This window comes from Filicampus tigris, chromosome 7, assembly GCF_054856515.1.
Source record: "Filicampus tigris isolate MCC_2025a chromosome 7, RoL_Ftig_1.0, whole genome shotgun sequence".
In the NCBI taxonomy this organism is placed as follows: Eukaryota; Metazoa; Chordata; class Actinopteri; order Syngnathiformes; family Syngnathidae; genus Filicampus; species Filicampus tigris.
This window is the reverse complement of record NC_141223.1, coordinates 6,183,613-6,210,327: the sequence shown is the minus strand read 5'-3', so window position 1 is coordinate 6,210,327 and position 26,715 is coordinate 6,183,613. Positions and strand designations below refer to the sequence as shown.

Genomic DNA, 26,715 nt, shown 5'->3' with positions numbered 1-26,715 from the left:
ATTGTATCACTGTAGTGGGAAGTAGCAAAGTACAAATACATACAACTATGCTAATGTACATCAGTCTATTTTTCAGGAATCTGTCATTTACTTATTTTTCTGCTGACTTTTTTTCTTTTACTCCCTACATTTGAAAACACAAATCAGTACTTTATGTTTTCAAATGTAGGGAGTAAAAGAAAAAAAAAAAAAGCACTTTTTAAATCTTTTGTCCAAATAGGCTCAATACTTTTCATCCCATTATGGTTAAGATTTTGATTGGTTGAGACCTTAAGGTCGTACAAAATACGGACAGCAACACATGTAGGAATGTGAATCACACCGAATTAAAGAGGAAGTTCTCTGCAATAATATGTTCTTTGCACCTTCGCCAGTCTAAACATGGCATTCTGATTAATATTGTGTTGGTGGAATATGAATATGAGAAAAGTCCTGACCTGAGCCCTGAGAAACTGTGATGTCATTTTCCGTCGACAGCAAAAAGGCAAAATGACCGCCCCCTGAGATGGATACAAACTAGTGGATTTTACTGCTTGACTCATATTCCACAAATGAAATATTAATCAGAATATCAAGTTTAGATTAGTGGGGCTGCATAGAACATATTCTTGTAAAGATTTTGGGGGGTTTGCCTTTATCTTTAATGGCAACAGATTTGGAGAAGCAATGTATTTCCCATCCATGGCCCTGCTAAAGAGAATTGCTTGAATGTTTCATGGCAAATGCGATGTCTTGCGTCATCTTAAAAATCACCAGCTTCTGGCGTTCGGATATTTGTCTAATCTGAAAATAACACATACACGATATGTTTTTAGTTAAACAGCTAGTTTAGCTAATTTAGCATTTTTGTTAGTCAGTTCATAACGCAAAGGGAAGTCAACCCAAATATATTTCTTCCAAGAATATGTTCTATGCAGGCCCACATTGCGTTTGTGGAATAAGAGTTAATCTAGCCATTTTTAGCCATCTCTGGGGTCGGCGATTTTGTCTCTTCTGTCGACTAAAAATGACATTACAGTTGCTCAGGGCTCAGGTAACAGCTCACCTGTTTTATGAAGCTTAGCCTTTGAGCGTGGTGCGTTCAAATAGGCAGAGTGCGCTTCGAGTGTATTTCTGAAACGGGTCAGTTGACGGCAACGGGTCCGTTGCCATCTTCTGGTGAAATATAAAATAGCTTTTTTTTTATATGAGTATTTTCTACTGTGGTCTACAGTTATGTCCGGCCACGCATACCGGTAATTAATTTGATGCCAGAGGCTGTAGGTCGGTGGAAATTTGAACAAGGGCCACGTTTGGCCCCTGGGTTGGACATTGGACATATTGTTCAACCATTGGATGACGATCCACATTTAAGTTTGTATCTGATTGGTAAAATTCAGACAAAAGCATACAATTCCATAATAAACTTACTTTGTGATATGGATATTGCACAGGCCATTATCGAGATATCAGTATGTTTTCCTTATATTGTGCAGCTCTAGATGGATGGTGGATGGGTGTTTGGATAATAAAAATACAAAAGCAGGACTGAAAGGCAAACAACTGATAGCAGACTTTTATTTTGAAAATTCTCGCAGGAAATACGTTCGCCTTTTTCAAGCGAGTAAAGATGCTGGGGCTTTTGGAGCCTGAAGATGGAGTGATGCAGTAGGGCGGATGGAGGAGACCAGGAGGTGGCCGAAGTTGGAAGACGTTGAACAAGAAACAACCCGCTAAGGGGCATTGATGCGGATGCGAGTGCGTCAACCCGTCGGACAGCGTCATTGTTATCTCTGCGTTCGCTCGTCCGACGCCACGATGAGAGAAAAAGCCACAGGCCTTCGATTGTTGCCTCCCCCTTGCTTTCCGTAACACTGAGGGTTTCCTGAGGATGATACCCACAGTTTAATACAAATTTCAATAGTGCGATAAAGGAACATCTATCTCTCCGTTGTAATATTCCCGTTAGTACGCCGAGGCAGAGCACGGTGAACTGTGTCATGGGTTTAGCCGTCATGTTAGCCCGGTCGCCACCTCCACTGTGCAGTGTCGCCGTTAACTGAATGTCAAATTGAGCGGAAACAAGCCATTATCGCCAGTCGCAGCGGTGCTGTGTTCCAACATGGAGTCGTCGAGAGCTCAAGCTCGCTTGCTGCCAGCGCTTCTGGCGTGGACCTTACTGTGTCAGCTCGGCGGCGGCCAGCCGGCGCCGGACGCCTCGGGCCTGCCTCGAGCTTTTCGCTTGCCTCTGAGCCAAGGAGCTCGCACCGAATCGTCGCCGCCTCTTGAGCGCGGTCACGCTCGGAGGATGAGTGGTCGCCGGCGGAGGGGAGTGACAGCCAGCGGCATCAACTTCGTGGACATGATCGACAACCTGCGGGGGAAGTCCGGGCAGGGCTACTACGTAGAGATGGCGGTGGGCTCTCCTCCGCAAAAGGTAACGCGGGACTTGGGCGCAAGGTTGTGTCAAATTCGTTTTGTTACAAACCAAAATGAATTATTACAATATGGTGTGGTCCTCATGCAGCTGAGCCAGCATTCACTGCAACATGACCAAACAGATGACAAAAAGTGAAACGAATATGTTATATCTGCAAAACGCGTAAACTGTTGCAAAATGCAAATTACTTCGACACGGAACGAGTGCATTTTGTCTGTAAAATGCCAATTTAAAGTCCTTGTGAAATGAATGTCTTCGAAGTTTGACACACCACAGAGGAGTGTTGTCATCAAATATATACTGTAAAGTACAGATATAACCCTAACCCCTAATCTAGCAACAGACAACTTCTTAGAGGGGCACTTTTGTACATATTTGTATGCAATATTACAGTAAATAACACAGAAGCACTTTTATTTTTTTAATGTACCTGTATATATATATATATATATATATATATATATTTTTTCTTTTTTAATTTTTTTTTTTTTTTGGCTTTCGCCGGGTAGCCATTTGGATTATACAGTTGTGCTCATAAATTTACATACCCTTGGGCAGGGGGCTCAAATTCCGGTCCTTTAGGATCATGCATGTTTTAGATGGATTTTTTTTTCTGGATTTTTTTCCCTCCCGGGGCTCGATGGAGGCTTGACAGATACATATAGGGGGGTCTGAGAAAATAATGTAATTATATTATAGAATATCGAATAAAATTCTGGAGGGGCTTTGCTGGGGCTACACAGATTTCTGGCGGGGCTATATTGTTTCTTTTCATGCAGGTAAATTTGCTGCTTGATTCGTGTATTTTACATCACGCATGTTTTTAGTCCTGCATATTTGCTCCTGCATACTATAGCATACAATGTGCCTAATACTGTATACCATTAATGCTGATGTTCCATGTAACTTTCATTCAGCAACTGTTTTGCCGAACTGCAAAATATGATACTCGCATCGAGACGATGACGAGATGTTGACTGAAGAGCAGGCGGATAAAGAGAATGGGATTTGAATGGGCAACCCGAGAGGGGTACCTGGTTCAACTGGAGACAGAGGGGAAGGACATTCAGGGCAACAGGAAACATCTCTGAGGACATTATAAAAGAGGACAGACCGTGTGGTGTCGGAGGTGATGAGTGGACTATATAGGAGTGCACACTGTATGTCGACTTGCTAAGTAAATATTCACTCCACTCCACTCATTTTCACTTTATTACAGACAAATTGGTTAAACCCACTGGGTGATTTGGCATGGAGTGGCACTACTTTAAACATGCAAAGGAGACAATGACAGAGGTGTGTACGTCTCTGCAGTTTCCATGGGTTATCGAGTCCTCACAGTCTACTTCAAGGCTGAATTTTCTTTTCTTTGATGAGCAATTTTGCTAATGAATTATTTCATTTGCATTGTTTCAGCACTGTATCAAATCACATCGTATTTCTCCCATGCTGAAGCATATCATATCAAAGCACTATGCCTTTAAAGATAGTGTTTTTTTTTTGTTTTTTTTAATTGAATCACAATCCTTGTATCTAGATATGTATCAAATCGGCCTCAGACATTTTTCTCACTTTCAGCCATGCATACAATACTGTATCATTACTAAGACATGGCGAACAATGGTCATGGTGGTTTGCAATCCACTGAGTGCTAGCACACTGTTGAAGTAACATTTTGATAAATCTTATCCTGGATCTCACCGGATTATCCATGTGTACCCACTGTTGTTTCGTATGACCGTTTTCGAACATTAGTTCTTTTTCTCTCCACTAGCTGAACATCCTGGTGGATACAGGAAGCAGTAACTTTGCTGTTGGGGCGGCTGCTCATCCATTCCTGCGTAGATACTACCATCGCTCACTGTGAGTATAAATCAAAATAGGCAGTAGAAATACACAATTTCTTGCATAATTTCTTTATTATATTCTACTATATGACTTGGCAATAGAGCCTTCTGTTTAAATCTCTGATTTAAAAAAAATTTATACTGGTGTATATTTTCTTTAATATATTGTATGACCCTTTTGCTTACACAAAAATCAAATGACAATGGGCCTCATTCACTAATAAATGGGTCGAAATGTTTTTACACTAGTCTGTGCACAAGTTGAGCATATAGTATATCATCGCTGTCCTGTGAAAAACACTCATCTCCATTTTTTAATTTTTCTTATTTTTACCTGGATGGTGCTTCTGCGTTATAGACATCGCATTAATGTGAAAATTTTAAAAAATTGCAAAATTGGAGATACGTGTTTTTCACAGGACAACGACGTTATGCAAAATCACTAGGTTAGTTTCTTGAAACCTGCATAATGCCCCATTTTCTTTGCATCACCGTGCGTATGTTGATGAATCATAATTCATTCTAAATGACGGCCTATAACTGGCCGTCCGTTTGACGGCATCTTGGCCGATGCCAAAGACACAAGAAACCCCCAAAACATTCATAACTTTCTAAATCTTTATCCTAGAGGTTTTATTTTGCCGAATATTTAAAAAAAAGACCTATCATTTTAATATTGTGCTACAGTGATGTTTTTGCTCACAGTCATCATACTGTCAAAATCGATTTATGGGGAGAAAAAATAAACTCAAATTAATCTACAATCGATTAATTGCCAAGCCCTAAGCTATTTGTTTTGTTTGCATGCATTATAGTACACTCAAATCCAATCCATGCAATTAATGGACATCAGTAAATATATGTACTTTGTATTCTGCTATGCATTTGCAGCTCGACATCTTACCGTGACCTTGGAAGAAGCGTGTATGTTCCTTATACCCAGGGTCGATGGGAAGGCGAGTTGGGTACGGATCTCGTCTCTGTTCCACACGGCCCTAATGCCACGCTCCGTGCCAACATTGCTGCAATCATCCAATCGGATCGCTTTTTCATCAATGGATCCAACTGGGAAGGAATCCTTGGACTGGCTTATGCTGACATAGCGCGGGTATGCCCACATGTCACTCTGGCCCTGATTTACATTAATAAGAACAAATCAAAAGTGCAAGCAGAATCACATGTTTTATCATATTTCATTGTATTGTAAATACATTTTATTTTGAATAAAACCTGAGTACATTTCTACATCTTTCTTCAGCCTGATGAGAGATTGGAGCCTTTCTTTGATTCCCTGGTTCGTCAGACGCCTGTCCCCAACCTCTTCTCCCTCCAGCTATGTGGTGCTGGCTTTACCCAAAACTACTCTCTGGGCAGTGCCACTGTTGGAGGAAGCATGGTAAGACACATGCAGCAGTGATATAAACACCACAGTATCAGATGCCATCACAGTATGTTTACCATGTAGATCATTGGAGGTATAGACACATCCCTCTACGTGGGAGAGCTTTGGTATACTCCCATCCGTAGGGAGTGGTACTATGAGGTCATTATTGTGCGTATTGAGGTGAATGGACAGGACCTCAACATGGACTGTAAGGAGGTAAGATGTGATGCACGGATGGCTTTATTAAGTCAAGAAAATGGCTTTTAGGGCTGTGTCGCTGATTGCAAAAGCTACTATTTGATATTTCTCTACCCTTTACAGTACAACTACGATAAGAGCATTGTGGACAGTGGCACCACGAACCTCCGACTACCCAGAAAAGTCTTCCAGGCTGCTGTCAAGGCAATCGAAGCCGCTTCCTCGGTCAGTGGCCAATGATTGAATTTGTCTACAGATAGGTGTCAAATTGAAAGGAAAAGGCTACTGCCTCTCCTATGTAAATATCAAGCTTTAGATTGATTGTCCTTATTTCCTGGACTGTATTTCAGACAGAACAGTTTCCCTCTGGGTTCTGGCTAGGGGAACAGTTGGTGTGTTGGCAGGCCAGCACTACACCCTGGCACATCTTCCCAGTCATCTCTCTCTATCTGATGAGCGAAAACCGTAATCAGTCCTTCAGAATCTCCATCCTGCCCCAGGTAAAGACACAGAATATTTGTCATGCGTCACCACATGTGTTCTGAGCATTTATCTCTGGAGGTTAAAGCAACTGATTAGGGCGGTCACTAGCGAATCTTTTTAGAATCGATTATCCTATCGACTATTCCATTGATTACTCGGGTGTCTGTTTTAAGATCCCTTTAATGCAACTTTGAGCTGTAGCTCTTTCTGCTTCATCTCTGCTTCTAGGAAAGCAGCCCCACGTGACACTAGTAACCAATCAACAATTGCTTATTCCCGTATTACAGTTCTGCTGACCAGTGTTTCTATATGACTTTGTTGCTAGATTTTGAGACCTTTCGTATGCAAGTAAGAATTTATTTTCTCCAAGTAAGCGCCAAAACTTGATACTTGCAGTTCAAGAGTGTCCCGGCACCGCTGTATATCTATTGAAATCTTGTCTATGTACACAGAGAGCAGAGCTCTGACTTTACATGCTGTTTTTCGCTAGTGTTATGTCCCTTGGCTAGTTGACCCTGCTAAGGTAGTTAAGGGTCAATCACCTGTATTCCATTGTCTTGATTTACTTAGCAATCAAAATAATTTAGATAGATGTCCACATCCAAGTGAGATCTGAGTCGTTCTTTTGAACGCCCCTTTCGGGGTGAATGATGAGAATCGATTTGCAGCAGTGAGAGCCATTTGGTTTTTGGAGCCAATTTTGTAAGGCATGTGGTAATATTGAAGCAATCTGGTTAAATGTACAATGTCCACCATTGTTATTCTTTGTTCACTTGTTCTGTTCCTCTTCTTTGTTGAATTCTGTGGCCATTTTCTGTGGCGCATTGGTGTGATGCCACGCTAATTTATCTGACGCGGCTACAGCTGTAATCTACCGTAAATGTTTCCAACCTACACCGTTAACCGTTCGGTGTACCACTTGGTAAAAGTGTCATCCTAGGCATTTTTTGCCTTTATTTCTTTGCAGCAATACCTGCGGCCAGTTGAGGATGTAGCTTCTGCTCAGGAAGACTGCTATAAGTTTGCAGTGTCCCCATCTAGCACTGGCACAGTTATGGGGGCAGTGATCATGGAGGGCTTCTACGTGGTGTTTGATCGAGAAAAGAGCCGAATCGGTTTTGCTATCAGCACATGTCATGGTGAGTAAAACAGAATGGAATCACGAGGAGGTGAGGGCTTAAAAGAGAATGGATTTTTATTGTATTAAACGATGACTTTTATGGATGAAAAAGGTACTTGCCCTCTTTATTAAATCATCAGTTAACTGTAAAAAAACACTGTTTTAGAAAAGCTGAGTGAGTCAATTTCACTAGCCACACCTAGATTGCTGGCAGATTTGTTGAATCAAGAAATCATTTAAATCGTATTTAACAGACAAAGTGAAGTAGGCTACAAGATCTCAAAAAGAAATACGTACACTGGATGCCACGATCCAAAGAAATTTGAGTAAAAATGAGGGACAGAGTAATTGAAATCTATTAGTCTAGGAAAATTGTACAAAGCCATTTCCAAGGCTTTGGGACTCCAGCAAACCAGAGTTAGGGCCAGTATCCTCAAACGGAGAAAATTGGCAACAGGATTGGGAACTTCCCAGACATGAGATATGAAAATTGGTTTTGAATGGGAAGTCCACCCAAAAAGGTTCTTTACAATAATATGCAGTCCCACTTGTCTAGTCAGTGATGGACCATTCCATCACATAGACATGCCAATCTCTGCAAATAATATAAAAATCAGGAGAAGGGGAAATACTTTTCCCCGGAACGGTATGTCTGTAAGCTTTTCTTCTTTTCTCCTAATCACATTCCACTCCACTTTGCCATTTTCAGTTCATGACGAGTTCCGCACAACCTCGGTGGAAGGCCCGTTCTATGGTATTGATCTGGAGGACTGTGGCTACAACATCCCCCAGACAGACGAGTCCACTCTTATGACTATTGCCTACATCATGGCGGGTATCTGTGCTCTCTTCATGTTGCCATTGTGTCTCATGGTGTGCCAATGGCGCTTTGCTCGCTGCCTTCACCCACAGGGGGACTTCTCTGATGACATATCACTTCTTAAGTGAGCTGGTCAGCTGGAAGACAAAAGGAATCATAGAGCCCTCACATTAGCCGGGTTTACATGGAGCCTTGCGTTCCGGCGTTTATAATGAAACAGAATCAAAATGCTCCATATAAACGCCTCAATCGGAAATAAAAAGGCAGAATCTGAATGGATTTTCATTCGGATTCACATGGGTGGTATATTCCTTTTGCCAATCCAACAAACGTCATGTAAACAGTTCAGCCGGAATAGCCAGGTCTGCGCATGCTCCACCTTGACGTAACTACGTAGTGACGTCATCATTTAAGCACTTAAAAATGGCAGCGTCCTACCAGAGCTCATCTGCAACAGGTGAACTTGTTTTAAACTACTTGTAACTGGTTTTTAATCAAGCTGTTGCTTTAAAGTCGAAGTCAACCCAAACATATTTTTTTTCAGAATATGTTCTATTTAGGTCCACTAGTCTAAACACGGCATTCTGGTTAATATTGCATTTGTGGAATATGAGAAATCCACCTGTTTTTAGCTAGCTCAGGAGGCGGCCATTTTGTCACTTCCGTCGACTGAAGATGACATCGACATCGACGTTGCTCAGGGCTCAGATAACGACCAATCACGGCTCACCTCTTTTCTGAAGCTTTCTGAGTGGCAGATCGGAATAGATTACGTCACACGTGAACATTTCGTAATGACAAAAAAGACTCCATGTAAACCCTAAAAAGGAATGGAATTTGTACTGTTACAAAGCAAAATATTTTTCAGCAATATAAACTGGAAAATAAATTGCAGATATAAAGAGAATTCACCATAAACTAAAACACACTTTGACTCTTGCTTTTGGGATCGGGACCGCTCCATCTTTGTTGTACTTTAAAATGGTATGGCTGGTTGTCATGGTGATGCTAAGAGAAACTGCTGTGCTATCATTTATTAATTGGAGGCTGTCTGTGTGGCAAAGCAAAAAAAAAAAATTTAAGACGTATTTATGAGAAAACTAAACCGCTTGAACGATAAATGTGTCCTAGGATATGGCACAGACCTGTGATGGCAAAAATGATACTAATAGAATGGTTCCCATTTCATGCAGGTTACCATGCAGATCAGCCTTATATAAAGAGAGACCGAAAAAGTATCCAAAAATGGAAAAAATAGCTTTCAGTATCTATATATCATTTCAATTCATAATAAATACTTTAATAGAAACAGATATTTATTGGATGGGTATGCTGACCCTGAAGTGCAAAACAAAACATATAGTTACACACAACAGCAAATCAATAAAGACCAAAAACAAATAACTAATAAAAACTAAACAACAACAAATAAAAAAAAATAAAAAAATACAAGAACCACATCACAGTTTCCGTACCCGCCATTTCCGTTTATTGTGTTTTCTAATTTGCTATTGTTTTGTTTGTGTGTTTTTTGATTTGTTGTTGTTTAGCCTTTTGGTGTTATTGTTTAGTTATTTGTTTTTGGTTTGCCATTGTTTTGTGATTTTTGTCGTGTTCTTTTTCTTTTGCTGTTGTATTTAGTTTTTGTTGTATGCCATCGTGTTTTGTTTTATGCTTTTTTAAGTAATTTGGGTTTTCTTTGTTTTATGGTTTGCTCTTGTGTTAAGCTTTTTGTTGTTGTGTTTTGCACTTCAGGGCCACCGTAGATGGGCAACCCAAGAGAAAAATACTATAGAGCTTCATGCAATGAATTGATTTGGGGTCTATTTCACAAAGCAGGTTTAGTGAAAACTCAACAGTTTGGTAACCCTGAAATGAGGGAAACTCTGACTTTTCTGTTTCAAGAAGGTAGGTATGTCAAAACAGAGAAAGAGGGTAACTCTGGCCGGTTTCAGAGAGAGAATTTTTTTTTTTTTTTTCCTCAGAGAGGTAACTTAAGCTCCCGGTCAGTTCCTGCAGTAACAGACTCTGATACTAACCTGGTCGGGAGCAGGTTTATCTCAGTGAACCTCGATTTTCGTCCTGTCTCCGCGCTCTTTCTGAGCCACACACCACTCTCCATTTCCTCATTACTTCAGTTTGCCCAGGCGAGTTTTGTCAGCGTAGTTCTGCCGTTTGTTATTAAAAAAAAAAAAAGTCCGTGTATAAGAAGTCCATTAGGCACAGTATCACTGAAAAAAGTTTCTGTTGAATTTACTCAATTTTATTTTGGCAAGTAGTTGCACAAAATATAATCATCTGGATTAAGATATTTTTTTGAAGTAGACTCCACTAAATAAATGTATCTGGTTCCAGATGATTTTATTTTGTGCTACCACATGACATAATAAAAATGAGTAAATTCAACACACCATTTTTTTCAGTGTAAGTGGAGACAAACGTGACATGTCCTTAACATAATGATCCCGTATGTGGATGAAGGTGCAGAATTACTACGCAGTGAGTTAAATCGGAGATCTGACCGCGCAGTGATGTTTTAGCATTTCCAGAAAATTATCTTTTTGAGTGGTACCACTTCACGTGACAGTCCATCAGCTACATGCACTGAAAAAAATGCTATGCATCATTTGCTCAATTTTACAGTATTTCTTCGAGTGGTTGCACAAAATATAATCATCTGAATCCAGATACCTTATTTAAGTAGACTACAGATCTGCTTAAAAAAGGTATCTGGATCCATCTTATTTTATTTTGTGCAAACACCAATATAATTGAGTAAATTCAACGATCATTTTTTTCAGTGTACCTTTCATGAGATTATGCCGAGGTCTTAACTGTTTGAACAACGTTTTTATTTCATCAGCTTTTAGTGCTCTTCTCCCCCGTGAGATTGCACGTAAATTAAATAAATTAATAGGCAGTGGCAAACAGTTTTCCTCTGTTATATTATTGTGATTGCAAACGACCTGAAACTTCCACATACCGTATATTGACCGGAACAGCAATGTTATCTCACGACCCCCACTCCCCCCCATTGCCATGGTGACTTGGCGAATCGGGGCGCCATTAATGCTGTCTTTTCATAGTTATGGTGCACGCGCTTAAATCCCGGTGAAGGTACTCCGAGTTGAGTAAACTGATTCAAACCAGCTGTTCTGGAACCATAAATTCAGCGTTTCCTATCTCAGAGTAGATCAACCCAGACTTCAGGATTAGACTCAAAGATTTTGAAAGAAGTTTGATGAACCTGCTTTGTGAAATAGACACCTGGATGTTTACAGATTCTAGGAAGCCATAATTGACATTGTGCACAATGGCATGATAAACTGTGTGTGGCTTTGGTGTGTTTTTAGATGTTCTGTTAGTTGCTTATGACAGAAAGGAATGAGATGCGAGCATGTCTGCGTTTGTTTGCGTAATTCGCGTGCAGCTGTACTCGTGAAAATTGTTCAGACAGATTTAATGAATTAAACTACTGAAGATATGACATCTATTAAATTACACTATTTCGCAAACTCCACCAAAGAATTCTTAAGGAAAACTATGTAAGCTTAAAAAGTATTATATCACCTTGTAATCTGTTTTGCTTGAAACTACTGAACACCATGTCAGTATTTGATGTCATTTATTGTAGTCTTATCTAAAGTGTATCTATTGTACATACGATTCGTTTGACAGCTCTTCGATTTAAACTGTGCAGAATTGTGCAGAAATACAACACATTTTCCTATTGTTGCAAAGAAAGTCTACGTTTTATTGCACATCATTGATACTGTATCTTAAATGTTACCAACCTAAAACCTATAGGGCTTTTTTCATAACAGAGAAACAGTCCAACGCCATACTGAACGACTTGTAAGAGGGCCAGAAACCAGCTCCAAACATGTTATGCAGTATGTCAGTCACAGTCATTGTTGTTCCAATGAAGTACATGTTCTGTCATGTTTAGTTATTTTTTTGCACTACAAGAAATGTATGTGCGGGCACAGCATATGCTAAGACCAAGACATGCAAATATTTCAAATGAATATGAAAATTATTGGAAGTGATCATATTTTAAATTAAAGTCTTGTGACATCATCCTTACCCAAATGCATTTTAATCCTGAATATGTGTGTTGCTTCTTTTTGTATATGTACTTGTAATTACAGTTTTGTTGTCCAATGTGTCCCTCCAAATAAAATTCGCAATCCGGGTAAAAGACCAAGCATGTGAATGCACACGTACTGTTTTTAATATTTCTGGCCAACCAGACTACACATAGTAATTTAGTAATTACAAAAATATAGTAACTAAAACCCACATTTGTGTATGTTTCCCAGAGAGAGAGAAAGAGAATGAATATATATATATATATATATATATATATATATATATATATATATATATATATATATATATATATATATATATATATATATATATATATATATATATATATATTTCAAAATACGAAAAATATAATATTGATTCGATTCCTAAATATTTACAAAGACAATTGGTGTCCAACAAAATGATGTTTAAACATCAATGAAATACAAGAAAAATATGCAACACAAAGATCAACAAATTTTTCAAGGAGGTTCGTATGACGTTTATGAATGACGCACATCCGTATGACGTCAGACGTACAAGTAGTGACAACTAACGTATTGCGGAAATGTCTAACGCAACAGTACAGTTGAGTCCATCATAGGAGAACAGAGCTGTTCTCACAAATTTCACCACAGACACGAGGGGAACAAGTTGCGTTTCAAGGTATTTAACGATAGCGCTTTTAAATTGTAAATTACAATGAGTGATGATCTATTTGAAGTAAAGGAAATGGACGCCGCTTGTACAGACGATAACATACTACTTGACTGTTTTTTCTACGTTGCTGATCAACTTCCGCAATTGAAGCACTGAAAGACAATTTTAAAAAGCCAGCTTCCTTACAGCAGTTAGCTGTTTAACTGACTTTTATCTTCCTCTCTTACGAGCAATACCAAATTATATAGCAATCGGCTAAAGTGAGACAGCATTCATTTAACATACGTATCTACAAATACATTCAAAACTTCAAAACATTAAAGTGTAACAGCACCTTTTAGTACATGCCCTGTGTCTGTAATTGTCTATACGGGCTACTACGACTTTTTACGGAACCCTTTCTTGACAGGTGTGCACTGTTCAATATATAATGTCCTAGACTCTTGAACGACTTAAGTCTACATAATTTGACTACTGTATATCTCTAATAACTACAGTTGTGATTAATTACTTTTGATTTATTGGACAGTGCAGACACTCGACGGGATATGTATCATTAAACAGAAGATAAGATATCATTAGCTTGTTTTTATGTTTATATTCAGTATGTCCCCTCTTACGTCATGACCAATTTGGAAGAGGAAATCTCTGAAATCAACACTTGAGATACAGTGCCCTGCGAAAGAATTAGCACCCTCAAAGTTGTTGATCTTTTGCCACATTTCAGGTTTCAAACAAAGATGTAAACTTTTTTTTTTCTTATTTTGCGTAGAATGAACACCAAGATGGACACAATCCTGAAGTGTGAAGAAATGTATACTATTAATGTAGTTAAACTTTTATTCATTCATTTTTTTTTTTTTTAAATGGAAAAGTAGGACAGGTGAAAGTATTCACAGTTCATCCAGAGTGATCATGGGCCTCTTGGCAGTATCACTGATCAGTTCTCTCCTTGCTTGGGAAAGTTTCCAGGGACGGCCCGATCTTGGTAGGTTTGCAGTGGTCTTATACGCTGTCCATTTAAGTATTGATTTGATCGAACAGTGCTCTGCGAGATATTTAAAGCTTGTGAAATCTTTTTATATATCCTAGTCCTGCTTTAAACTTCTCCATAACGTTATCCCGGACCTTCCTGGTGTGTTCCTTGGTCTTCATGATGTTTGCTCCACAATATTCTTTTAACAGACATCTGAGACAGAGCAGGTGCATTTACTGAGACGAGGTTACACACAGGTGGACTCTCATCATCATCATCATCATCATCATCAGTAGTCATTTAGGTCAACGTTGGATCATTCAGAAATCATTGGGGAAATTTAGTTGGCTGCACTGAGAGAAAAGGGGCTGAATAATTTCACATGGCCTACTTTTCAGCTTTTTATTTGTAAAAAAAAAAAAAAGTTTAAAACATCATATACACTTCGCTCCATTTCACGAATGTGTCCTACTTGGTCTTGAGTCTTCACAAAAAAAAAAAAATCAAATTTTATATCCTTATGTTTGAGACCTGAAATGTGGCAAATGCTCAGAAAGTTCAAGGAAGGCTAAAACTGTCGCAAGGCACTGTCTGCTGATCCAGCCCTTATTTTCAAATTGCCACTGATCAGGACTTTTGTCTTTTCTCTCTTTTTTTTCTCACATCCAGCTTGATGTTCAGATGAGGTCTTGCCCAGCTGACCCCTGTTGTCATCCTTTCTTGTGATGGCAACTCTCCATTTTACCGCATTCATTCTCCTCCTGTTTCTCTCCTCTTTTGCTCTGTTACTTCTGACCCATCTGCCGTCCGTCGTCCCGTCATTTCCTTTTCCCCAGTCACCTTCATTGCCGTCCTGCGGTGCAGGTCAGTCTTGGGCTGTCCGGCTCCATGCTGACCCACATCATGAGGATGAACAGGAATTTGATGAACTTGATGTAATTGCCAACCAGGTGCTGTACTTTTTTCACACAATGTAATGTCAGTGCAATGTCAACTAGCTGTTGTCATTGTTACTTTAATATTACAGTAATATTTTATTTCATTCATTTATCAATTATTCAATGATCGTCCTTTTTTTGAAAATGAAACACAAAAATAAGTATTTGACCATTGAAAGTAAGCAAGTTCAGTCTTTATCTACATTTGTACTTGATCTTCATGTGCACTCTCACCATTCCAGGTAGCAGAACAGGCCGGGCTGCACAACCAGGGGCAAATTGGACAGTTAGAAGGCCACTACTTGCTGTGTTCTTCTCAACCTGGTGCTAATGTCGGGAGGAGGAATAACCTCTATGCTGGGAATGTGCTAGCAAACCACCCTCACGTCCTTTGGTACTCCCAGGAGAGGGTGCTGAGCCGCTCCAAAAGATCTCTGGCTTTTAATGACCCCCGTTACCCGAAACAGTGGCACTTGGTAAGGCTATGTGATGTAATGTTACTGTATGATTCTGTATAAATAATGCAACGTCGTGTGCTATACAAAGTGACATTTTTAAATGCCCATAGTACAAAGTGAACCATTTTTTAATAGGCTCAAATAAAAAAAAAACTAATTGTATATCATGAGCTCAAATTGTCTAGTTTAGACAACACATTCTTCTTGTTTACTTAATCTCTGCCCCCCCTTTGCATTATATGCTTGCATTGAAGCACAATGATGCTAATAAGGGCATGGACATCAATGTGACCGGGGTATGGGAGCACAACATTACTGGCCAAGGGGTCACCGTGGTGGTGGTGGATGATGGGGTACAACACACCCATCAAGATCTACAACCCAATTATGTAAGTCACTGTTAATTCATTCCATTCTTAAAGAGGAAGTCAACCCCCCCCGAAATATTTGTAATAATATATTCTATGCACCTTCACTAGTCTAAACATGGCATTCTTATTAATACTGCATTTGTGGAATATGAGGTAAGCAGCAGAATCCACCCGTTTTCAGCCATCTCAGGGGGTGGCATTTTTGCCACTTTTGTCAACTGAAAATTACATCGCAGTTGCTCAGGGCTCAGGTAACGACCATTCATGGCTCATCTATGTTCTGAAACTCACTCATGATTGGTTGTTGATTGGTTGCACAGTGGCCAGAAGTATTTCTCTCACACGCAGTGGAGCATTGTTATATCAATGAATATTCAAATGAATGTATATCAACTGAAATGTTCCCATTTCATTTCATGATTTTTTTTTTTTTTTTTTTTTTACGCACGCATTTCCCCAATTATAGAGTCCAGAGGGCAGCTATGATTTGAACTCCAATGACCCAGACCCTATGCCCCACCCAGACGTGCACAGTGACAACCACCATGGTACTCGATGTGCCGGCGAGATTGCTGCAGTTCCGAACAACAGCTTTTGTGCTGTGGGCGTGGCGTATGGCAGTAAGGTGGCAGGTACACAGTAGGAGTGTCATTTGTTCTTAATGCTCAATTCAAATGTGATGAGTGAGGTAAAGGCTAAAACATCAATCTCTCGCATCCCCCAGGTATAAGGGTCCTGGACGGCCCCTTGACGGATAGCCTGGAGGCCGTAGCCTTCAACAAACACTATCAAGTCAACGACATCTACAGCTGCAGGTGACCCACGTGTGCCACTGTGACCCTTTTGTCTAATTTGTCTGTTTTGTTTCAATTTTAATTTCCCAAATGTATTTAATCAATCAATCGCACATTGTGAAAGTGATGTAAATTGTGTTTTCCTAGTTGGGGTCCTGATGATGATGGGCACACTGTGGATGGGCCCCATCCCTTGGGCAAGGTGAGCATGTTCAAATGATGAGATTATTGGTTATCCTTTTCTTGCTATTCTTCTATTGTATCCTATGTCATGTCACCCAAGCTTTTACTTACCATTTGCGATGAACTACTGGTGACGAACCACTACTTGATAAGGTTTTTTGTTGATGTAGTTCCCCTGACACCAGACGTTACGCCTTTGTCATCCATCGTTGTTCATTTTACTTAACTTGCGTATTTTTTTATACTGGAAAGTAGAATGTCACATTCATTTGCCTTGACAATTAATAACGTTTTTACGATGGTGATATTTTGACCTGCAAACAAATTATTTCGCATGGGAAGAATTGTTTCAAAATACAGAGGTGTAGTTGGACCAGTGTCCAAAAATGGATTATGATCAGTATTTTAAGGTACACTGTAGAGAAAAATTAAGTAGGTAAACGTGAAGGGTGGCCTGTCAGCTTGATACAGCGCAGTGTTATTTTTCTCCCGCAGAGGGCAATACATATCAACATTTACTTTGCAAGCTTTCATGTCTTTTCACAGCCTTTGCAAGCTTTCATGTCTTTTCACAGCTTACTTTTGATGTCAGTTGTGTGAAGGAACATTCTGTTTTTTCAAAGTAGTCGATGAGTTACGGAATATTCTATTGTCTCCGCAGGCTGCACTTCAGCATGGAGTCATTGCAGGAAGACGTGGTTTCGGAAGCATCTTTGTGGTTGCCAGCGGCAACGGAGGTCAATACAATGACAATTGCAACTATGATGGATATGCCAACTCTATCTACACCATCACCATTGGTAAAAATAGTGTTCAGTATACATCATTGCAAGTGTACATCTCGAATGTCCCAAAGCTGATCGTTATATTGTACCATTTTGGACGCAGGAGCCGTTGATGAGAATGGCAGGATGCCCTTTTATGCTGAAGAGTGTGCATCCATGTTGGCTGTCACATTCAGCAGTGGGGGGAACAAGCTGAGGAGCATTGTAAGTCTTACTTGTGAACACAAAATGCATGTGCCAAATAGCAGTTCAATTGGATTGATCTTTAAACATTGCGGTGTGAAAACCGCTGGCAAGTAATAAGACTGTGATTTAAAGATGGATTTAACACATTAACTATTTCAATAAACTTAAAATAAAACCACCAGCCCGAAACATCAAATAATGACAAATTGTTAAGCGTTTACTGCTTAGCTTGTTTCCTGTGTTTTGAGCAGTTAGCACATCATCAAAACCATAATTTTAGCATTTTTTTGTGCCGCCGTAAGTGTTGAAGCTACCCATTTTACTTGTTGCTGTTTGTCCCTCGTCACTATGGAAACAGTTTGGACTAGGAATGCCATTGCCTGGGGGGGAAAAGCGATTTGACAAAATGACCCCTCTCTTGAGGAAAGTGAGCCACAAGCTGATCACAGTGCACTCAATGGCCGAGTGCTAACCTCACTGTCATTTTTAAATTTATCTATGTGACCAATTTGAGTTTGACACAAGAAACAATGTCTTCCCAAATGTAGGGCTACATATATATAATTGAAATAAGAAATGCTTTATTCAAAATTTAAAAGAATTATGTGTAAAGATACTGTAATAACTGGCTTCAGTACAACTAAAGGAGAGTCTGAGAAATGTGTTTGTCTGTGCAGTGCACCCCGTTGTCCGTTTTAGATTCAGGTCTTTTTTTGATTTTCGGAGTTTTTACCACATTTGATAATTGACAGGTTCCATCTTGATTAGCTGAAGAAATCATCTTTTTTTTGCATAGAATGCAATTATGTTGTGAGCCATTGTGTCACTACATACAAGGCTGTCTTGTTGGTTAACAACAAACATGTGCACAGGCACACAACAGCGGTTAGGAGCCTGAAATCTTCAACAGCTTGAACAGCTGTTAGCAAGAGTGTTTACTCGACATGTAAACACTGAGAGTGCTGGGAATTCCTCCCTCTATCATGTTGCCAGTTGTTAACTGCACATCACCAAGATGAAAATGTTTTCACCTATATGCAATGAATGTGGGTGGACTTGACTGTCAGGGTGATGTATGAGACGTTTGTTTAGCGTTCATACTGTACACTACATAAACAAAAACATTGCAACAGGTAACTGGCAGTGAACAAATAAGTGGAGTTGACCTCATGTTTCATGCGATTGCACTTTCCATTTTTCATTTTTGAATTCTCTGATGTTCAGTGACAGGACCTTGTAGGTCACCATAAACGTGCTGAGCTGAAAGTCGGCCAGGGTTGCAATCGAATCCTTAATCCATTAGGAGTTCAGTCCTATCACTTTAATGTCTATATTTGATGGAGAGATTCCTGCTCACATTTGGTTTCTCTTTCCAATCCTCTGTTGAAGTAAGTGCACTTCATGGCTCTTTTTTTTTTTTTATTAGGACAAATTCCTTTTCTTGGATTTCTTTGTTTAAAGTTAGAACTCCTGAATGCTTTTAAAGGGGAAGTCAACTCCAGAATGTTCTTTTTAATATTACGTATGTTCTCTGTAGCCAAAATAGTCTAAACACAGCATCCTGATTAATATCAGAGCTGGGCATTTTCCCAAAAATGTGCAGTCTGTTTATCACCTTCCAGTTACAGCCAGGGTACCCTACTGCCGGACAAAATAGTAATCGTCTATAGGCCGGTCCGGCTATCATTTTATACGGGCTCCGTCTACCAACTTAAATGGATTTTTTATTTATTTATTTATTTTTTTTTAAACCCGGGTCCCGGTGCGAGATCCACCAAGCACGACGCATTCAGCACAAGGACGACAAAACATCTGCAAATAAAATGTTAAAATGCTTGTTAAAGTTTGTGTTAAAACAGCTTACCTTAACTACAAACACGTGTTGCATTTTATCCAAAGGTTCTTGTTGATATTGAAACCAAAAGTTAACTTGCCATGATTACTTCCACTGACAGAGAGCTGCTTCTTCTTCGTCGTCTTAAAAAAAAAGGCCGAAGAAGAAGCAGCAGCAGAAGTATTGACGCTCTTTTGCTACGCACAATGACAATGAAGGATTTAAAAGTGCATTCATCCACTAGGATTTTGCACATTTGGCTAAAATGCACCGCGGGATTCTACTTAAGGTAAGCCAGTTTTAGGATAAAAAAACGTTTTTCAAATCGCCGTAACTCATGAACCGTTCAAGATCGCAACGTAATTCCAACGGATTCTGAAAGCAGTGGATGGTTTACAGACGTTTAGGGATAGCTGTTTGTCCAGGAAAGAAACCAATGACTTTGGAATCTTAGTCGCTGTCAAAAGTCAAATATGCTGTGCTAGCCACATTTGTAAATTCATCTTCAAACTTTTAGGAGTCCTTGTTGAGTACCTCAGTGCACGTTCTATTTTTAAACTCTCCCGGACGAAGGCTTTTTGTCAAAGCAAGAATTCGGGAGTCTGAATCGTGTAATCCAGTTGTATTTGAGATGCACAAATCTGTGACAAAGGCTGTTGACGGGAAGCGTTCTTGGCCACTGTCACTGCTGATGACTTGGGTGGTCCGTGACGCAAATACTGTAGATCTAAGGGCTACGTCTGTGAGTTTGTATCTGTGCAGAACTCTTCCCACCACGCTATTTGCACCATACAAGGCTCTCCATGGTATGTGTCGCGTCAGCCCATCTGTCTGTGTAGGTAACATCGGACTGGTTCATGCAGCAGGGGACAGGCTGTACAGAGAGCCACACTGGCACGTCTGCCGCCGCCCCCCTGGCGGCCGGTATGGTGGCCCTCATGCTGCAGGTCCGACCTTGCCTCAGTTGGAGGGACGTCCAGCACATCATCGCCTTCACTGCCACCAAGGTAAACGCACATTAGAGAGTGTTTGTAACTGTAGAGTTACGCATGAGAGCAAAATAGTAACTTTGATTGTTGTGACGTCCGTCCATTAGTGTGACAACAGTTCAGACTGGAGGGAAAACGGAGCAGGTTTCCATCACAGTCATCAGCATGGTTTTGGTCTCCTCAACGCATGGAAACTTGTTAATGCCGCCAAGGTACATGAACGTGTCCGAGCTACCACCACCAAGTATTTGACAGAAATATTTGAAAGAGGAAGTCAACCCCAAAATTGTCTTTACAATATGTAATATGCGCCCTCACTAGTCCAAATATGGCACGATTGCCTTTGTGGAATGTGAGTTCAAATCCACCCGTTTGTATCCATCTCAGTGGGCAGCCATTTTGTCACTTGCTGTGGACTGAAAAAGACGTCACAGGTGCTCAGCGGAAAAAATGGCCGCCCCCTGAGATGGATGAAAACAGGTGGATTTTCCTGCTTCATTTGTATTCCACAAACACCAAACACAATATTAATCAGAATACTGTCTTTAGACCAGTGGGGCTGCATAGAACGTATTATTCTAAAGACATTTTGGTGTTGACTTGCTCTTTAAAAGAATTGTTGAATCAAGGAAATGTCTTTCTGTTCTGTTGTGGTTTACAGGTATGGGAGCCAGTGCCATTTCTTGTGTCCTATCAGAGCTCAATGATCGAGGAGAAAATGTCCATTCCATCGTACCCCAAGGAGCTGGTTCACACTTGGACAGGTACCTGAATATGTGGCTGCTCTCTTCTTCTCTCTCAGCTGTGCATTCAATAGTTAACTACTACACTCCGCTGTGTGTAGCCGCCTCCCACTTCCCTCCTTTATTCTCCTCAGTTTGACTTGGCCTCCTTATTAGGTAATGTTCTGCTGTTTGTGTATTGAGGCGTCCACATTTACTTGCTGAGCCACATGTCTCCAAATTGCCTATGTGTCTTTGTTCTCTCATTTTTTTTTTACTTTTGGGAATTTGTTGGTCTGCAACTTGACTGTATTCAGATTCCTTCATATTACTGTCTTATTTTTCACATGTTGCGCTTGTGGTGATGTAATTGTAGCAGAAACATTTCCGGCCTCTCATCTCTTTTCCGTACCGCTCAGCCGTCTGTAGTGTCCCACTGCCAGTTTTCAGTAGACATTTACCTCTACCCTTAGCTATTACACCCCCCCCCCCCCCCCCGCCGCCCCCAACACACACACACACACACACACGTTCGTCTTAAACCTTCTCAAATTCAATCAGTGGAAAATGACTTATGTCATGCTCCTGTGTATTAATCAAACCCCTGCATTTGTTTACATGTCCCGAGCCTCGTACCTTCCTGAAAATTTTTACCCATTGACTAGTGGGTCTATACCTCTGTTTACACTCTCCATCAACTCTTGTCCCTCCCAAGCCCCAGGGTGTTTGCAACCTTAAATGGTCAAAGAGCAGATTGAGTCATTAGTTGTCACTGTTCAGGAAGTTCTAAAAGACCACCTTGCGAGGGCTGAGAAGAAGGTGAGGCTCGGCCCAGATCACAAATACAAAAGTATTTAATTGATTTAAAGTCGATTCAAATGAAGAGTGTGTGAAGTGTAATTGCATTTCCTATAATCCAGTATGGATTGCAGAGGAGGAAATTGCTCGCTATGCGTAGCTCTGTATTCGTTTAGGTGGATTTCTAAACTTCTAAATAGACACACACGAAATGTGACGCTCAACCTTCAAACTGTGGTGCAGATGTGCTAGCCACTTTTTCCATTGAAGAGCAAGCAGTATAAAATGGATCAAGCGTTCGCATCTGTTGAAAAAAAAAAAGCCTTTGTGTCTCATCAATACTACTGTGTATCGCTTACGGCTGTCTTTTTCCTACGACTATTACCTGACTCACTTAGCACTCAAGGTACTCTGATTTACTCTCATAAACAAGCTCAGTATGATTTTTACTCAGAGGGACCGTTACAAAACATAACACATAATAAAATCATGGGTTTAATACATGCACCAGTGGGTGGATATTGTTGTGCGCGAATCACAAAGTTAAAATGCACCGTGGCACACCTCGTTAATGGCCACTGCAGTAATTTGGACCTAGACTAGAAGCCAATCATACTGTTTGTGGAGGGCTTTGCTGTACTTTGAAAAGGAAAGACCTTTGTCTGTTTCCCCTCTCAGTTACTGCTGCTGACTTGGCAATGTCTGGGTTGCAAACACTGGAGCACGTGGCTGTTACTGTGACAATAACCCACCCTTGTCGTGGCAACCTGGAGATTGTGTTGTTTTGTCCCAGTGGGATTCCATCAGTCATCGGGGCTCGACGGGCTATTGACAGGTACATATTCAAAATGCGTGAGTCAAGCATGAGACATATTTGCGATCAAAAATGTTTGTGTTTTTTTTTTCCCCCTCCCACACAGAGACTCCGCGGGCTACCAGGACTGGACCTTCTCCACTGTGCGTTGCTGGGGGGAGAGAGCTGATGGCCAATACCTCCTCAAGATGTCTGACCATAGTAAGCTGCGGCAGCTCAAATCACGCAACGCAGGCTTGGAATTGCACACATTTTTGCTGCGCCATGTAATGAGCTCCACTTGCGATGACCCATCTCTGTGCTCATGTAGAGGAACCATCGTCTCAACAATGTGCCAGTGTGGGGGAGTTAAAGCAATGGAAGTTGACTCTTTATGGATCTTCTATGACCTTCAAGGATGTCAAAGACAGACAAATGTAAGACCTTATCGGCATTCTTTATCAGTGAAAATAATTGCACATTTAATTTTGTTTGAACTGAACACCAATTATAAAGTGTATTTTACGGAATGTAGCGACCTTGTTTCTCTTGCAACAAAAGAAGAACAATTCCAATATACAAGGTTCAGTATAAAAATAAGTACTCCCCCTTGGAAAATTAAGCTTTTTTCAATTTCTCAGTGAACACTAAGCATTTTTCCTCATTTCTTGCGAATTAAAATGTTTTAATTTAAAATCTGGTTTGCTAGACGTTCATTGGCTTGTACTTTTAAAATTGTATTTTTTAGCATGGACATGAACAAATCTATGGGTCATGTCTATTGGGTTACTTTAATACAATAAACAAAATATTGACTGTGAAAGGAAACTCAAAAGCTTTCCAACAAGACTGTTGGTGTTCACACCTGTATGTCAAGCATTATACAATATATTTTTGAGTGCAACTGTAGCTGTCAAATTTTGTAAACAACTTTACTGTGAACTTTTTGATCACAATTTGATGGTTGTTCAGTTTGTAAATGGGATTATGAAAAACTACACCATTCATTGCCACAAAATTTTGCAATTACATTTTGTTGTTGCAAATCCAGATAACGGTGTGGAATGAATGATTTTATCCGACCAGGAGGAATCCAAGGGATTAAAAAAGTATTACAATATGTTTAATCACACTGAGCGCTATTTTCTCTGTACTAAGGAAGTAACATGTCACTGTACATGGAACGAAAAATCTAAATGACCAATTGAAAAATGAAATCTTGAAACCGATCATTGAAACCTGTGTTGTTGAGTAATTATTGAAGTGCATACAGGTGCGTTAAAAAATGTATTGTCAAAAAGTTCATTTATTTCAGTAGTTTCATTCAAAAAAAGGGGGGGGGGGGGCGGTTGTGAGTGTCAGTTTAGTTGGACGGCCATTTGAAATTAGAGGCGAGCCAGTATAGACGGGTACTATTTTTTTTTCCCGAAAAAAAAAAAAGGCGAATGACGGACAACGGAAGGGTCCCCATGCTGCAGACGGATGACGAATAACGGATGCTCAATTTTTAGTAAAATGCCCAGCTCAGCTCATTTTTGATACATTGACAAGATAGCAAAACAATTTGAGCTGTTGTCCATACAATATCTATTATGACTGATTCTCTTCAATGACTTGCTCGGATCATGTTTTACTAACCACGTGTCCAATAAATGACAGGCTGGTGGAGGATGCCATGAGTGGCAAATATCTGGACAGCAACTTCTCTTTGCCTTGTTCGCCAGGCCTTGACATTCCATCAGAGATCATCAGTCCCTTCACCTCGAGCAGCCTCAGGGTAAGTTGCCTCAAAACAAAGCTCACACGTTTTGGATAATGGATGGGGGGATGGGGTACAGCAAAGACGCTCCCAAGTCTTTGGGTCTGGATAAATGACGGCTTCCCATTCAGCTCGCTCCCATTCACTGAGGCGCTCACGACCCGTACCGCAATTTTGGCATCAGACTGCACGCTTGTCATCTAGTGTTGCACTATGAATACTCAAGCACTTGGATCACTCGTGCCATGTAACAGGCAGTTGCTTGTGATTAAATATTTGTATTATCCTTTATAATACACTCCATCTTTGTGGTTCAAACAGATAGTGTCATAACGGGAACATGATGTCACACATTGACACCTCTCACGTTCGGCGAGACGTGAGATGCATTCAAATACTGTCGAACATTTCAAACTCAAACAGAAAAAGGTTCCTCAATGCAGTAGTCGTTAAGAGCTTCAAATATCAAAATAATGTTGGCTTTCTATCAATTTAGGAAAGCTGACAAGGGAAGTTTGAAGTTGTTTCGCTTTCAGCTATTATTTCACTGCTTTTGCTGACATTGCCGTGGCATTGTTTCCGTTTTTTTGTCCAGTTACATAAATGAACCGTCCCGTTTTATCGGCCGCTGCTTGTTGCAAACAAAGTTATTATTACAGAAAAATAGATGACGGTACATCAGCACATATGATCATGCTGCACCTCCCCTAAAAAGTGTGCGACCAAATCCTGTGTGGTGCGACCAACTAAAAAAGTTGTTAGCACCAGTGCTACCAATGCCAAAATTAGTGTAGAGCCAATTGCATTGTCAACATGAATTCTCCCTGGTTCATATTCCTGCTCTCCTTGTTTATACCATTATACAAAGGATATAAAAACTACTCCCTCCTGTTAAAAATATTTGATATAAAATAATACGGGATGATTGGTGGGCCATTAGACTGACTTTTAACTGGGTAGCAAAGGGCTTTATGAAGTAGCTTTCATGTGCAATCACAGGTCTGTCTGCTGGTTGTGCTCTTTAGATTTTTTTGTGTCTCTTGACTTCTTTATCTTGTCCAGTTTCTGCTCCTGCTCGGCTGCTTTGCACTGTTCTGGTCCCTCTACTACATACTGGAGGCCGCCATCGCCCACCTAGACTTCAGAGGCCTCCAATGCCGGTCGTGGAGGCAAACGCGTGACAGAGTCAGAAATCGGCATCGAGCACAGGAGGCATTCGATGAAGAGGACGGAGGCGATGAGGAGCGGGAATCCGGGTTCGAGCTGCACGCAGTGCTGGACTCAGAGGCCAAAATGCCGCTTATTGATCGAGACATGCTGACGACATGACAGAGCGCCTGAAGGTGGGATACAAGTGCTCTTTGGATGTCTCAGGTTTCCACCCAGGTTCACTGCTTACTGTGTGGTGTTGACTGTTGATCGAACTGCGGATGAAGTTCACTGTAGAGCGTAGTTTTCAAATGTGCTTGAAACGTGAGGGCTTCCATGAGCACCTTTTTGGAGCGGGTGCGTCTGTGCAGCCATCCCTCGCAAAACACTTGAGAAAACCAAATGGATTTGAAGTCTCTGTAAAAGCGTTTGTTACAGAAGCGTTGGCTTCCCTTTGTGAGGAATGTAATGTATGCACTTTATAAAAAGGTGTGAATCTGGTTTGAGTGAGAGGTTGTTTGCGTGTGTGGGTGTTGAGAGACAAGTGTCGTGGCCTCATTTTAAAATTCCACTTTGGTACGGGCTTCTTTTAGGAATAAAAGGTATTTTTGATGTAGGACGAATTGCATTTGATGTGAGAGCCCAGGAGTCCTACCTGTGGATTATCAACCAACTACTGAAAAAAACTTGACATGGATATTTCAATTGTGGATTATGTACAACTTTTTTTTTTTTTTGCGGTGTTGCATATATAAATGCCTTATACAATGACAATTTGTGCTGCCTATAAAATGTTTTTTTATACATTTTTTAATACTAGAGTTGTCTTCTACTGTTGTACAGTTAGAGACAAGTTGCAAGTTGTGTTTTGCTGTGCAAGTCACATAACTGAATGATAATAAAGTACTTGATGGAATATCATCTTGTGGTTGTTGGAATACACAATCAAGCACTTGC

The 26,715-nt window shown here is 40.4% G+C and overlaps 2 protein-coding genes across 2 annotated transcripts; both read left to right on the top strand.

Moving 5' to 3' along the window:
• The first annotated feature begins 1,606 nt into the window (after positions 1-1,606).
• Positions 1,607-12,380, top strand: bace1 (beta-secretase 1). The gene is made up of 9 exons (XM_086036439.1): positions 1,607-2,416; positions 4,194-4,282; positions 5,158-5,374; positions 5,525-5,662; positions 5,732-5,866; positions 5,972-6,073; positions 6,199-6,348; positions 7,299-7,470; positions 8,161-12,380. Exons 1-9 carry the CDS (start codon positions 2,102-2,104, stop codon positions 8,397-8,399), a joined length of 1,557 nt encoding a protein of 518 aa, XP_085892565.1. The 5' UTR covers positions 1,607-2,101; the 3' UTR covers positions 8,400-12,380.
• A 508-nt stretch (positions 12,381-12,888) lies between these two features.
• On the top strand, positions 12,889-26,674 carry pcsk7 (proprotein convertase subtilisin/kexin type 7). The gene is made up of 17 exons (XM_086036583.1): positions 12,889-13,029; positions 14,669-14,949; positions 15,180-15,413; positions 15,650-15,784; positions 16,233-16,398; positions 16,491-16,581; positions 16,708-16,762; positions 17,405-17,543; positions 17,632-17,732; positions 20,388-20,555; positions 20,645-20,749; positions 21,199-21,301; positions 22,736-22,892; positions 22,978-23,072; positions 23,182-23,287; positions 24,510-24,627; positions 25,672-26,674. Exons 2-17 carry the CDS (start codon positions 14,725-14,727, stop codon positions 25,936-25,938), a joined length of 2,265 nt encoding a protein of 754 aa, XP_085892709.1. The 5' UTR covers positions 12,889-13,029; positions 14,669-14,724; the 3' UTR covers positions 25,939-26,674.
• Positions 26,675-26,715: the final 41 nt, after the last annotated feature.

Bases quoted from the DNA above. Each gene is read 5' to 3' on its own strand.
- bace1 (XM_086036439.1), top strand. From the start codon at position 2,102: ATGGAGTCGTCGAGAGCTCAAGCTCGCTTGCTGCCAGCGCTTCTGGCG. The intron at 6,074-6,198 runs GTCAGTGGCCAA...ACTGTATTTCAG, and splicing joins CAATCGAAGCCGCTTCCTCG to ACAGAACAGTTTCCCTCTGG. The intron at 7,471-8,160 runs GTGAGTAAAACA...TGCCATTTTCAG, and splicing joins TGCTATCAGCACATGTCATG to TTCATGACGAGTTCCGCACA.
- pcsk7 (XM_086036583.1), top strand. From the start codon at position 14,725: ATGGCAACTCTCCATTTTACCGCATTCATTCTCCTCCTGTTTCTCTCC. The intron at 16,399-16,490 runs GTACACAGTAGG...CGCATCCCCCAG, and splicing joins GTATGGCAGTAAGGTGGCAG to GTATAAGGGTCCTGGACGGC. The intron at 20,556-20,644 runs GTAAACGCACAT...TCCGTCCATTAG, and splicing joins TCGCCTTCACTGCCACCAAG to TGTGACAACAGTTCAGACTG.